Genomic DNA, 14,259 nt, shown 5'->3' on the forward strand with positions numbered 1-14,259 from the left:
GTCAAGGGCATGTACCTTGGTTGCGGGCACATACCCAGTGGGGAGTGTGCAGGAGGCAGCTGATCGGTGTTTCTCTCTCATCGATGTTTCTAACTCTCTATCCCTGTCCCTTCCTCTCTGTAAAAAATCAATAAAATAAATTAAAAAAAAAAAAGCTTCATGCAACCCTGGCCAGTGTGGCTCAGTTGGCTGAGCATTATCCCATGCACTGAGTGGTTCAATTCCTGGTCAGAGCACATGCCCAGGTTGCGAGCTTGACAGTCAATGTTTCTCTCTCCCTCTCCCTTCCTTTCTCTTTAAAAGTGAATAAAAACATTTTTTAAAAAAAGCTTCATGCATATAGATATTCATTTAGGCATTATTTATAATTAAAGAAGCAAAGAATTTCTTAATTCCTCTAAAAGTTAAACAAGAATCACCACATGACACAGCAATTCCACTCCCAAAAATGAAAACGGACTAAACACATGCTTGTGTGCTAATGCTCATCACAGCACTATTCACAATAGTCAGAGGTGGAAACAATCCGTGTCCATCAATAAACAGGTGTATAAACAAATGTGATATATCCACCCAATAAAATATTGTTCAGTCATTAAAATAATGAAGTTCTGACATATGCTACAACACACACGAACCTTGAAAACATTATGCAAGGTGAAATAAGCCGACACAAAAGAACAAATATTATATGACTCCATATATAAAATATCTAGAATAGATAAAAATAGATAAAAAAAGATCACTCTGTCTTCTGTGTGAAAAATGAATTGGAGATGAGGCAAAAAGGCTTTAGAAAGACCAGCTAAGAGACAATTATAATTCTCTAAAAGCAATGGATCATGGAGGCTTATACTAAGGTGATGGCTTGGGCTAATTTGATGGCAGTAAAAACTGAGAGAAGTATAGACAAACCAATGATGTCTAATAGACCATTGAATAATAACATTCTAGTGCTCAGAAAACAGTTTTGGATTAGAAATCTGGAATCCCTGGAAAAAGAAAAGTGAAATATCCAGGTGAAGAGTAGAAAAGATGACTTAGATTTGAACTTAGAGGAACAATAACATTTAAGAGAAAGAAAAATTAGCAGAGGAAACAGAAAATACCAGTAACAAAAAGAAAACCAGGACTGGGTAATGTTGTGAACTCTGCAAAATGCTTTACATTAACCTGTTCCTTACAATTCTATAAGACTGGTAGTATTACTACAGCTAAGAAAACAAGACCAGAGAGGTAAAGTAACTTGCTCAAGAGTACACAGCTAGCCCTGGCTGGGTAGCTCAATTGATTAGAGCATCATCCTATACACCAAAAAGGTTGTGGGTTTGAAACCTGGTCAGGGTGCATACAGGAGGCAACCGATCAATGTTTCTCTTTCTCTCTCCTTCACTCCCTTACTCTCTGTCTAAAGACAGTAACAACATAGAGACATATGTAATACTTTCAACAATAAAGATTAAAAGAATAAATTTTAAAAAGAGAGAGTATATAGCTAATTAAAAGTGGATTAGAACTTGAAACTAGGTCTGACTCTAATCCCCTAGCTCAGCCGTGGGCAAACTACGGCCCACGGGCCGGATGCGGCCCGTTTGAAATGAATAAAACTAAAAAAAAAAAAAAAAAGACCGTACCCTTTTATGTAATGATGTTTACTTTGAATTTATATTAGTTCACACAAACACTCCATCCATGCTTTTGTTCCGGCCTCCAGTCCAGTTTAAGAACCCATTGTGGCCCTCAAGTCAAAAAGTTTGCCCACCCCTGGGCTCTTTCCACTACTTTAAACCAGATGAATGGCTAGCTAGTCCTGTCCTGATGCTATCTGGGCCACTGATGATTCAAGAAATAACTCTGGGGCACAAGAACTTGCTCAGAAGATAGAAAGTGTGAGATTAAAAAAAAAAAAAAGTGTGAGATAGAGCCTTGGCCAGTGTGGCTCAGTTGGTTGGAGCATCGGCCTGTACACCAAAAGGTTGCAAGTTCAATTCCCAGTCAGGGACATATCCAGGTTGCAGGTTCCAGCCCCAGTCCGGGCAAAAACAGGAGGCAACCAATCGATGTTTCCTCTCCCCTCCCCTCCCCTCTCTCTCCCCTTCCCTCTCTAAAAGTCAATAAACATATCTTCAGCTCAGGACTAAAAGAAATCCACAAAAAACAAAAAAGTGTGAGCTATACCCATTGTAGCATGAATAGTGTGTGTTACTGCCCTGCCTAGAAGAAGCCCCAGAAAATAAGCTTATTTCACAATCAAGGAAACCATATTGACTGGCTGTCACAAGTTTATGATCTCATAGTGACCAGATGGGAAAAAAACAAACATCCAAGGTTCCCTAGACTCATCATAAGAAGATAATTACTTAAGTTCATATTACAAGTTTCTCCACGTGAAGACAAACCAAAGAGCTACTATACACTAAACAGAACAGTGAAAAGGAATTGAGAATGCTTGCTAATATATTTACAAAACCTCCTGGTTTCATTTGTAAGAACCCCGAGACGAATAAATCACACATCTCTTTAGGTCAAACCACCCTCAAAGGGGAACCACGCGATGACTAAAACGAGTTCCTGACATGGTAAGCAGAACAGCTCCAACATCAACTATGACTTTCTGGGGTAGCCATGACCACAAAATGTACAAAAGACTATGAAAAATGATCAGGACTGAACATATGGTCTATCCATACAGTAGAATATTATTCAGACTTAAAAAGGAAGAAAATTCTGATACATGCTACAACATGGGTGAACCTTGAAGACATTATGCTAAGTGAAATAAGTAAATCACAAAAGTCAAATATTGCACGAGTCCACTTATATGAGGTACCTGCAGTGGTCAAATTCAGAGACAGAAAATAGAATGGTGGTTGCCTGAGGCTGGGGAGGGGAAATTGCAGAGTCACTATTTAATGGGTATAGAGCTTCAGTTTTACAAGTGAAGAGTTTTATGGATGTATAGTAGTGATGGTTGCAGAACAATGTAAATGTACTTAATGTAACTGAACTATACACTTTAAAATGATTAAGATAGTAAATTTTGTTATATGTGTTTTTTTAGTCCTCACTAGAGAATATGTTTTTATTGATTTTAAAGAGAGGAAGAGGGAGAGAAAGAGAAACATCGATCAGGAATTGAACCTGCAACTCTTTGGTGTATAGGACGATGCTCCAACCAACTGAGCCACCGGCCAGGGCAATGTTATGTGTACTTTACCACAATTAAAAAAAAACAAAACGAAAACAAGGATGCTACTGAAATGGGTGGTAGTGGTGTTAGTAAAGACTGTACTTGGGTCATACTTGATACATTATAGATGGTTGACAAATAACTGCTGCTTGAATAAATGAATGAATGAGTTGCCCAATGAATGCATGGAAGGCAGAAATTTCTTGGCTTCTTCAAATTGCCTGCACAAAAGCATTGATCAGATTTTGTTTTTAAGGTCAGGGTTATTCTTGAAATTGAGGTTTCCGTGGCTCAGAGACCCAGAGCACAAGGCCCACTTGACCAAAGACGGGCAGAAACAAGAAAGTCCTGGAATTCTCAGGGTTGGAAAGAACTGTAAAGGCAGTGCAATATATCCCTTTAATCTATGCTGATATCCCTTCTCCCACACCCTTGCCTGGTCTCATCTGCTGGCATCCCAAGCCCTAGAAGAAGGCCTGTCACTAAGTCTCAGCAATGTTTGCTATGGGAAATAACAAATGAACTCCTGGTGACTCACCTAGTACTACCACAAGCCATTCTAGTCTTCCTATGACCCACTCTGCTGCAAGATGGGAACCTGGGGAAACAGCAAACTGTCCATAGTTAGGGTCAGCAAGGTCACATTCTGTTGGACAGGTGCTGGATAGAGTGGCTCCTCTGAAAGGGATAGCCATTCTCAATGTCAATTACCTAGGAAAGAAGTAAGTCCTCACATAAGATACCAGGATTCAGAAGGCTGGCCTGAGGAATAGAGGAAGGGGTGGCATATTTTTGTCAGGAACAAAGGCTCTAGGTCCAGACATTTGAAAAATAGTTGTCTAGATGTGGTGGGTGCCAAAATGCCACTAGCTACACAGTGGTAGGCTGAGAGTTGGTGAAGGCAGGGTCTGGAAACCTGGAGGGCAGGCAGCCTGGTAAATCAGATTAACCTCAGCCAAGTACCCTTGGCTTATTTTCCTGCTCTCAATCCTCAACCTTTTAATAAACCCCAATGTGACTGCTTGATCCTTCTGTTCTTATGCTGAGATACAGGGTTTATACGTGGGCCAGGCTATTAAATGAGCATATGGGGTAGTAAGATCCCATAAAGGGAGGGAGAATATGAGGGGCCAAGAGCTGGTATTTGAGGCACCCTCCACCCTAACAAGAGATTCTCCTGCCAGGTCTTTTGGTAAAGCTGGAATTTATTATCTTTTAAGGATTATCAGCTGTAATCATTGGAATTCTTCCCAATAATTCTTCCCAAGAACATGGAAAGAGGCCCAGCTCAAACCTATTTTGGAGAGGCCAATGTAATGATCCCATCTCCTCTAGAGGAGAAGCTATCTTGTGGATCAGTTCTGAGCTCAGTCCCATTTGGACAGAAGAGGGATTTTGTAGATTGGTTATCAGCGACCACCTGAGGGAATTAAGGCTCTGTTTAAATTGGCAGCTGCTAATAACCTTGAAATAAAGTTGGCAACAAGCTGGGAAAATCAGAGAATTGGTCTTGTAAAAACAGAATCAGAAGAAAAAGAGATCACTAGAGGGTAAAGGATAGGATACTGGCAAGAGGGACTGTGAAAAGCTGGCTATGCTATAAAAGCAGTCTAAGAGAAAAGCTGTTGTTCAAAGTGCAGTTAGTAATTAGATAATCTAGGGTCCAGAAATCTCTTCTGGGAAGTGAAATGGGTAAAGGAAGAGCCGAAGCATACACAAATGTGTACGAGACAGCGAAATGCAGCTAAAACATAAGACAGTTCAAAAAGTATCTAATAAGCTGTCCACAAAGTGACCCAATATACTTTGTTTTCAATTTGATCCATGATACTGAGAAACAAAGTTCTAGATCTGAAACTACTATACTTGATTAAAAGTATCCAAGGTGATGGTTGAGTATTATTTAACCTAAATTGGCCTGTGACACAAATGAGATTGCAGAAGCATGACATACAAGCTTACACAGCAAATAGTCTCCCACCTGCAAACTGCCTCAAATCCTTCCGGAGTTCCCGAAGCACCTCACATGTAGTCAGTGCAGATCCTTTCCTGTTCTCATCACTTGGTCTCCATAGATATCTGCTGCCTAAAAGCTAGGACTGGTATTTGGATGCTCCCAGAGAACCTATTTCCATAATGTTCTCCCAGGGTTTCACCCCAAGCTGTCAAGAACATCTGAATGCCCTTTGGTTCCCCTCCATCAGACAGAGCCACATGTATTTCAGCACAGAAATGGAGAGATGTCCATTAAATTTTGAATTATTCTTCCTTGGGGTGGCGTCTAATGGGATGACACTGAGATGGGGAACACTTCTGTGTTGTTTACATAATTAAGAGAATGTAAATAGCAAAACAAATACATATTTCCATTATGAAGGAAAAAAGGGATATTGATGTAGGTTTCTCAGATTGGCTATTTTACCCATATTTTAAGCTTGAAGAATTTCTCCATGGTCTCCATCTCATCCTCTTAGAGCATTTCCTATCTCACTTTAGTGAGATAGGAGTTGCTTGAGTGAGAAATCTCAGCTTTGACACCTACTTTTCCTTCATATTTTTTCCTTCAGGCTCCAGAACTAATCTATATCCAAGTCCCATCAAACTTAACTACAAAATACTTCAAAATAGTGCTCTTCTCTCCCTTTCTACCATCTCTACGCTAATCCAAGCTACCTTCATCTTTCCCAGACTAGTGCATTTGTCTCTTAAATAGTCTTAAGTGGTCCACTCTAACCTGTAGACCCCTCTCCAATCTGTTCTCTACCCAGCAGCCAGTACGATCTTTTCAAAATGCAAATCTGATAATGTCATTTTCTATTGTAGCCTTCCAGTCTTTTTAGTATAAAAAAACACAATCTTTCCTTTGTCCTATAAGGCTTTTTCTAGTCTAACCTCTGACTATGTCTCCAGTTATTTCACTACATTCTCAGCCCTACAACCATATTAGCCTCAGTTCTTCAAAAGGCCCACCTTTTCTCCCACCACAGGACTCTTATACTCACAATTTTCTCTATCTCTTTTCACTTCACTTCATCTAGTTAATGCCTGTACATTGTTTGAGTCAGCTCAGTAGTCACTTCTTCAGAGAAGTGCTTTGAGACCCACGACTAGGTCAAATGCTACTACTACATTTATTCATTGCATCATGAACCTTTCCTTCATAATATTTATTAAATTTACAATTTTATATTTATTTTTGTGTTTATTACCCTTAATACCTTTCTCTGTCACTAGAGAGTAAACTCCATTTAGGCAAGGACCATATCTGCTTCTGTGTGTACACCTTTGCAATCCCAGCACACACAGTGTTCAGGCACATAGGCATTACATAAATAATTGTTGGATGAATGCTAACTTCCTTCAGGGTAAAGTGGTCCTTTCCTATAATGGTCCTAAAGTTAAAAATTCCAGGGTACATCTGAGATCTGACTTTCCAAATTTTAAGGAAGAAATCTCCATACATACCACCCACATCTTGAAGGATTTTATCTGGCTCCTCTCTTCCGTCAAACAAGTGATGCTATCCTGAACTCTCTGGAGGTGGCAGGAGGCAGTATTAAGAGCCAGGTGAACTCACCCCTATGGTAGACGCCATGTAGTCTGCACACATTTCTGCAAAGTCCCGCTCAAGAACACCATAGTAGAGGCCATAGAAGAGGAGAGAAATGCCAAAGTCCATGGCATCTTCTGGTTTGATCCTGTAAAGGAAGTAGCATGGCCTGCCCTGAGACACGACTGCTTTGTATTCTACTCTGGGACACAGAAGGAGGTGCCTAAAAGTGGGAGGTTCAAGGGCTAGAGCAAGTGTTGGCAAACTAAGACCAAATCTAGCCTGCTGTATTTATATTGTCCGTGGGCACCAATTGAACAGGCTAGCATTGTGAGCTTCAAAGACGAAGCCAGGGTATCCCCTTCTGCCCCACTTCCTCACTCTGTTCCCAGTGCCTGCCTCCTCCAACTGGCAACCATACACTGCAGCTGCCAAGGGCCTGCTCTGGTTGGCACCTACATATTGGGGACTCCACTTCATATCCTCCTTTTCAGGCTACTGCTTCTGAGAATGTCTTGCCTGATGGCAAGCAGACACAAATATTCCCATCATCTGAGACAGCCCATGGGTAAGGGAAGGAGTTTTCTCTCATTATAGAAGTACCTATATTATATCCTAGATTTCGACTTTTATCTCACAAAGCCTAAAATATTTAACCCTTTACAGAAAAGTTTGGCAACCAAGGTTTCTGGAAAAAAAGTTAGTCAGTTACAGACGAGCTACCATAAAATGTTACGATGCACCTATACATATTCTGTATGTCATCAAGTTAAACTTTGGTCCACATCTACTTACCAAGAAGAACAAAGTTTTTTTATTGAATATATTGGGGTGACACTGGTTAATAAAATTATATAGGTTTTAGGTAGAAAGACAAAGTTCTTGCCTGTAATATCAAGAGATTTGTTTTAATAAGTCCAAGGACCAATAATTTGCTACCTTGAGTCTATAAATATTTAGTATAGAAAAGTACCTTTGTTAAAATATTTGTACCCTGCTTGGTGTGGCTCAGTTGATTGGAGCGTCATCCTGTGCACCAAAAGGTTGCAGGTTCAATTCCCGGTCAGGGCACATACCCAGGTTGCAGGTTTGATCCCCGTGCAGGAGGCAACTGATCGATGTTCCCCTCTCAAATTGGTCTCTCTACCTCTCCCACTTCCTCTCTCTTTAAATTAAAAAAAAAAAAATTATACCAGGAACTGTATGTGTTCACTTAAAGCTGTAAATGATATTTATCTTAAAAAGATGAATTTGCTCATCAATCTTATAATATTTAACCTATTAACTAGAAATCATGGTTTTTCACCAACTGACCTATCAGTAGCATAAAAATGGTCAAGATTCCCAATTCTGTTTTCTTCCTTGTAGAGTTTATGAGAATAAAAAGAAACTGTAATTACAGAATAAATGGCTTTAAAATATAAGGCAGAATCTTGATTTTAATTATTTTAAGCCACACAGGTAAAAACATATCTGGAAATATCTTGCTTTTCTTTGATGAGATGTGTTAGACTCTATACTGATGAGTTTCTTTGTGGAGCCAGTTTATTCTTCCAGCCTGTTCTACCCCAAGTAAGAATTCCATGGCTGCCCTCTCACTACATAGTGTACTAGGTTTGGGGAAGAGGCCAGTGGTCATGAATTTAAATTTGAATCCTAAATCCGTTTAGCTTCAGTACACTGTCACAGGCTTAGGATCATCCCTCGTGATCCACAAACCTCATCCCATCAGCCAGGAAACCACATTCCCACCCTCTTCTGCTCTACTCACTGTACCCACCAGTCCCAAAGCCCAGAATTTCTTGGCTTCTACCTCAATTGGGGGTGGGTAGCCATGTATGCTGAAACAGATATTTTGGAAAGCTTATGACAATAGGAAGTAATAGCCACACTCCTACTCCTAGTAATGTAACCTTAGGAAGCACCAGAGCAATGTTATCTGTGACAACACTAAATAGAAAAACAACCTAAGTGCCCAACAATGGAGCAGGAGTTAAATGTCCACAGGTTAACTTTCTAGAACTGTTTCCTTAGAAATCTGATAAAAGTGGATTGTCAGCTGTGCTCCAAAGCAACAATGCTTATACATTAAACATGGCCTGTGATCAGTACACTGCATCTGGACTGGGAGATTCCTGAAACTGAATGTGTTCCTTGGCGAGGGGGGACTTCTGGGTCAGGTGTCTCACTTTCTCACATCTCAGCCCTGGGACTACTATGAGAACTTCTGCAGACACTGCCCTGCAATTTCCTGTCTTGTATCCTTCTAGGTCAGTGGTCGGTAAACCGCGGCTCGCGAGCCACATGTGGCTCTTTGGCCCCTTGAGTGTGGCTCTTCCACAAAATACCATGTGCGGGCGCGCACGTACAGTGCGATTGAAACTTCATGGCCCATGCGCAGAAGTCGGTTTTCCGACGGGGGCGAGTCTATTTTGAAGAAGTGGCATTAGAAGAAGTGGGGGTACGTTTGCTGAGGTCGACCCCTCAGATTGAGGACATTTTTAGCAAAGGCCAGCTTAGGAGTACCCTAATTAAGTTAATAACAATGTACCTACCTATATAGTTTAAGTTTAAAAAATTTGGCTCTCAAAAGAAATTTCAATCGTTGTACTGTTGATATTTGACTCTGTTGACTAATGAGTTTGCCGACCACTGTTCTAGGTGGATCTGTTGCCAGGTGTGGTCAACTGTCTCCCATGAGTTCAAATGTCTAGTCCAGGGTCAGCAAATTTTTTCTGTAAAGGGTCAGATAGTAAATATTTTAGTTTTGTGGCCCATATAGTCTCTGCCACAATTATTAAAATCTGCTGTTTTACTGCAAGAGCAGCTATAGACAACGTGTAAACAAATGTGACTGTGTTCCAGTAAAATATTTTTCTTATTTTATAAAAACAGGAAGTAGACCAATTTGGCCCATAGGACATAGTTTGCCAACTCCTAGTCTTCTTGAACATAAGATCACTCAGGTAGAGTGGATGCTGCAATAAATATATGGACAAGGAAAATAGTTCTATTAGGGAGATAAAGTAACAGGAAACTGGCTATAATAATTATTATTATTATTGTTTGTTATACTTTTCCACTAAAATATAAATTCTTAGAAAATATAACCAATGATTTGAAACTCTAACTCTGTATTATCCAACATTCCTTTCTCTTTGTCAGCACAATAGTAGAGGGCCCACCCTCGTATCCCCCCATGTCTCGAGTTTCCTATCCTGGGTTACCATGTTTCCCCCTGTTAATAACCAGGACTTGCCCCAGGAAGAAAGATAAAGCCCACCAGCATCTCCACCCCCAACACCAGAAAAAAAAAAAGCAAAGGATACTCACTTGAATAATAAATTAAGACCGAAAAGGGTAAACATGACAGCCATGTAGCCAACGATGCCAGTGGCATAGCTAATTTTATAGATCAGCAGGAACCACTTATAAACCAACCTGGAGAAAGGAGAGAGAAAGAGATTAAAAATGACGGCAGAGTAAGTGGATGCTCCACGGACACGCTCCCAGGAGCAAACAGGAATTATAACTAAAATACAGAAAAACTTCCTGAATAATAAATGGAAAACTCACTAGAGCGAAACCTGATACCCGAGGACCGAAAGTGCTGGCCGGGCGCCCACAGACAGCAACCGATGTTCCAGAGAGATATCTCAGCTGTGGGGGGGGCGGGAGGGGGGCCACTGAGAACTCTGGGAACTAATCCCCAAGCTGGGCCCCCCTGCAGAGAGCACCAGAACCGAGAAGAGTACCCATATAACATCTGGCTGGGAAAAGCAGCAGGGTTGCTGTCTGCCAGGGAGTAATGGCTGAAAATTCAGGCACTCTCTTAAAGGGCCACCACACAAAATTACCTGTGGAGCCACCCACCTTGTGCTCTGGCAGAGGGAGGGCAGAGTGGACTAGAGCTGTGTGAGCAGAAGCCAGAACTGGGGACTCAGGGGTTAGAGCTAGAAGGCAGACACCCTCGGTTTCCTGTGCTGAGTCATTCCCTCATGTAGGTAGCGGAGGACATCTTTCCCACACAGACATTTGCTATATACAGGTGGCCTTGCCTGGGGGAAGGCAGCTGACCCATCCTATTGGAAAATACCTTGCCCTGAGGCCACTGAAGATATTAAAAATAACAATTAGCCTCTGGGCAAAAGCAATTGCCCTACCCTTTTGAGAAAAACTCTCCCACACCTGAGGACGATTGCCTGGGGGCAATTGAAGCCGGAATCCTATCAGTCTGTAGGCAGAGGCAGTCTCTGGAGACTTTGAGTCTTTGCCTGATATAATTAGTCAGAAAGAGCATTTGACACTGTCCTGCACCAGAAGACTGAGAGGCATAGCAGATCTACCTAAGAGATAGTCACAAACCCAAACAGGCAACCAAAATAAAGAGACAAAGAAACAACCCCAAATGCCCCAAATGAAAGGACAAGAGAATTCTCCAGAAGAAGAGATAAATGAAGTAGGGATGAGAAAGGAGAGAAAATTAATACAGCTGACATAGAAACTCTATCTAGAGACCTCTGGACCACCAGATCCCTTATTCTCACATCAATGGGGACACCAGGCTCTTTGCTTAGGACTTACTGAGAAACTTTAGTTACTGTACAGAGCTGTAACACCTTAACTGCAGTAACACCTCCACATATCAAGGAGCCAGTACTTTGTATCTTCCTGGTCTCAGACAAAAGAATAAAAGAGAGCCTTAAAAGGTTTCAGCCTCAAATAAAGAAAGAGCACACACATCTCAAATTCAGATTAGTTGGATCAGAAGTGAAAACTAGAAACTACAACTATGCTCAGAAAGGAACGAGGGAAGGCTAGTTATTCTTGTCAAGAAAGAGAATTCAAGGGAAGATGAATAAGAGGTAGAATTAGCTACTTTTATACCTTGGCATGGTTAATCTGAATACTGCTTTGCTTCTTTCTATCCACAGGCCAATAATGAAATGAATGATATCTAATGACTGCTTCTGAAAATATTTCTTTCTGGAATAAAAGGGATCCTTAGGGAGGCACTCAAAGAATAACTCTGAATTAGATGTATGTGTGTGGTGGTGGTGGTGGTGGGATGGAGCGGGGTTGTGCAATGCTCCTGAGGGAGCAGCAGTGCTTCCTAGGAACCAATGAAAAGCAGCGTGGAATCTGGTTGGTTGACTCCAGCTAGGTTCAGATAGGAAAGATGGTACCAGAATGTACCAGAGCCTTTTAAACACTAATATTAGTAGTCACTATTCTATCTGTAATGAGAGCTTATGAGCAATTTAGTAATTTGCTTGAATAACTAGCACAAGCCTATTTAGCTCCAGAGAGCCAACTAGGTTACTGCGAACCATGCTGGGGCCCAAGAAGAAAGCTCAAGGGTGATAGCTTCTCCGGCAAAGGAAAGGCCCCAAACAAACATCTTACAATGCCCTCCTCAAAGACCACACACAGGTCCATTATCCAGGGTTTGCACTGATCATGAGACACAACGGAAAGGATGTAGAATTTTAGTTGGAATCTGGATTTAATGAGGTTTATTAGCTGGGTAACCTGAGGTAAGTCAAACAACATCTCTGACACAATTTCACTACTGTCACAAATGGCAAAATTCATTCTTTTTAATGGCCAAGTAATTTTCACTGGTTTATACAAAGCCTGTTTCCTGATATATGTAGTACCAGCACATAGCTCCATAAATGCTGTGTGAATATATGTGGATGTTTATGAAAGTGCTTTGAAATTATAAAGCACTATCAAATATAAAAAACCTCCCATGTTATGGACTATTTTCAGTAATTTTAAATAGAAGTTTATACTATTTGTTACTTGGTGATTTAATATGCTTTATTACACTTTTTCTTTATATCGCCCTACTTGAGGTAGCAATTATTACCACACTTTTAGGGATAAAGAATTCAGTGCTCAGAAAGGTGAAGTCAAACAAGTCATATAATTAACAAGTGGCAGAGCTGGGGTTTCCAATCTGCATCCATCTGGCTACTGAGCCTGTATCTTCTATGAAATGGCCCTTAACATAAAGTAAACTACCACAGCCAAAGAGGGGCTCTGGATCACCAACTTCACCATGAAGATAAATTTTACTTTGTATGACCAGACTCAGACGGCCAAAGAAAGGCTTGCAGGACAGTGGAACATATGAGGCATGGGAAAAAGAGCAACTTGCAACTTGGAAGACTCTGGATCAGGTGGTCGCAGCTTTGAGGCTGGCCAGTTCCTCTGTTAGGCTCTCTTGGACCTGTACACATGTCTCTCACGGCACTTACCAACTACACTGACACAGCTGCTTTCTCATCCATCTCCTCACTTAAACCAAGCACTCCTGGAGGGCAGGGACCATGTCTTATCCAGTTGTGTATCCCCAGCACTCAACACAGGGTCTGACACATAGCATGTGCTTGCTGAATGAATGAATGAATCGTTTTTTCCTGTTAAGTACAGATATTAAATGACCTCACAAGCTGGTTGGAGGATCAAATAAGAAATGCATTTGGATAAAATACAAAAAAATATACAGGCAGGAGGTGCTTTGTAACCTCAAAGGAAGTATTTGTTGGAAGATTGCAAATTTGCTGAGATTCATTCATTCAACAAAAATTCATAGAGTAGGCTACTATGTGCCACGCCCTGTGGTAGGGCCTGGATATACAGTGACAGACAGAATGGATGTGGTTCTTATCTCATAGATATAGTTTAGTGGGGAGATAGACTCTCAATATAATATTTAGTTATAAACTGTGATAAGCTCTATGAAGGAAAACTGCAGGGCACTATGAAAAAATATAACAGAAAAATCTAACTTAGAGTTCAGAGAAGGGTTCACAGAAGAAAATAACATTTTAAATGATACTACAATCATCACCAGGATTTGCTTACTCTATTGTTTGCTTTTAATGTAAACAGACCTTGAAATAAACTATAAGGTAAGCTATAGGTAAATATTTGGTTTTTTTAAATCTGTGAATGGGAGGCAGGTCTCCCAATCAGCTTGTTTTGGTGGAGCTCAGTGCTAAGTAAACATGGCAGATAAAAATTGCAAAGTTTTCCATCTAAACCCACCCCCCTCCCATGCACCCAAGCCATTAGCTTCAGGAAACCTCAATTCTCCACCTAAATTCTCACCTTGGGGTTGTCTGCACTAGTGGCTTTCGGGTGGCTCGGAAGGTGACAAAGGCTGTGACAGCAGAGAAGAAGATCCAGATCACTAGGAACCTCCACCAGTGCAGCTTCACTGTGAAATAGAGGGGAACAACCCACATCTGAAAGAGGGTCACCATCTGAAACACAAACACAAGCACTTCAGCTCCAGCCAGCTCCCTCTGCAGCTCTCCCCACAAGTCCAGAGTGCATCTCAGGTGTTCCACTTCAGCCTGATTCTCTCCTACATTTCCAGTTGTGGATGAAGGCACCTCCTAGGGACCTAAGTTGGAAACCTGGAGCCATGCTGGACATTTCCCTTTCATCCCTCACCCAACCGTTTATTGTATATACTAGGGGCCCGGTGCACAAAAATTTGTGC

At 41.1% G+C, this 14,259-nt stretch overlaps 1 protein-coding gene across 5 annotated transcripts in view; it reads right to left on the reverse strand.

The window, feature by feature from the left end:
• The window catches only part of RNF121 (ring finger protein 121), a 74,252-nt gene that overhangs the window by 7,832 nt on the left and 52,161 nt on the right, over positions 1–14,259 (reverse strand). For 4 of the 5 annotated variants that reach the window (XR_001362290.1, XM_005867128.2, XM_005867129.2 and 1 more), the window contains 3 exons: positions 13,863–14,017; positions 10,074–10,181; positions 6,768–6,888 (listed from right to left, as the gene is read on the reverse strand). Coding sequence is in view for 4 of the 5 variants with exons in the window: in XM_005867128.2 (XP_005867190.1) it covers positions 6,768–6,888; positions 10,074–10,181; positions 13,863–14,017 (384 nt within the window). In the remaining variant the exon portion in view is untranslated. The remainder of the gene's footprint in view (positions 1–6,767; positions 6,889–10,073; positions 10,182–13,862; positions 14,018–14,259) is intronic. The other variant, XM_014540456.1, reaches the window with a different exon arrangement.

The sequence above is a fragment of the Myotis brandtii genome, unplaced genomic scaffold (assembly GCF_000412655.1).
Source record: "Myotis brandtii unplaced genomic scaffold, ASM41265v1 scaffold244, whole genome shotgun sequence".
In the NCBI taxonomy this organism is placed as follows: domain Eukaryota; kingdom Metazoa; phylum Chordata; class Mammalia; order Chiroptera; family Vespertilionidae; genus Myotis; species Myotis brandtii.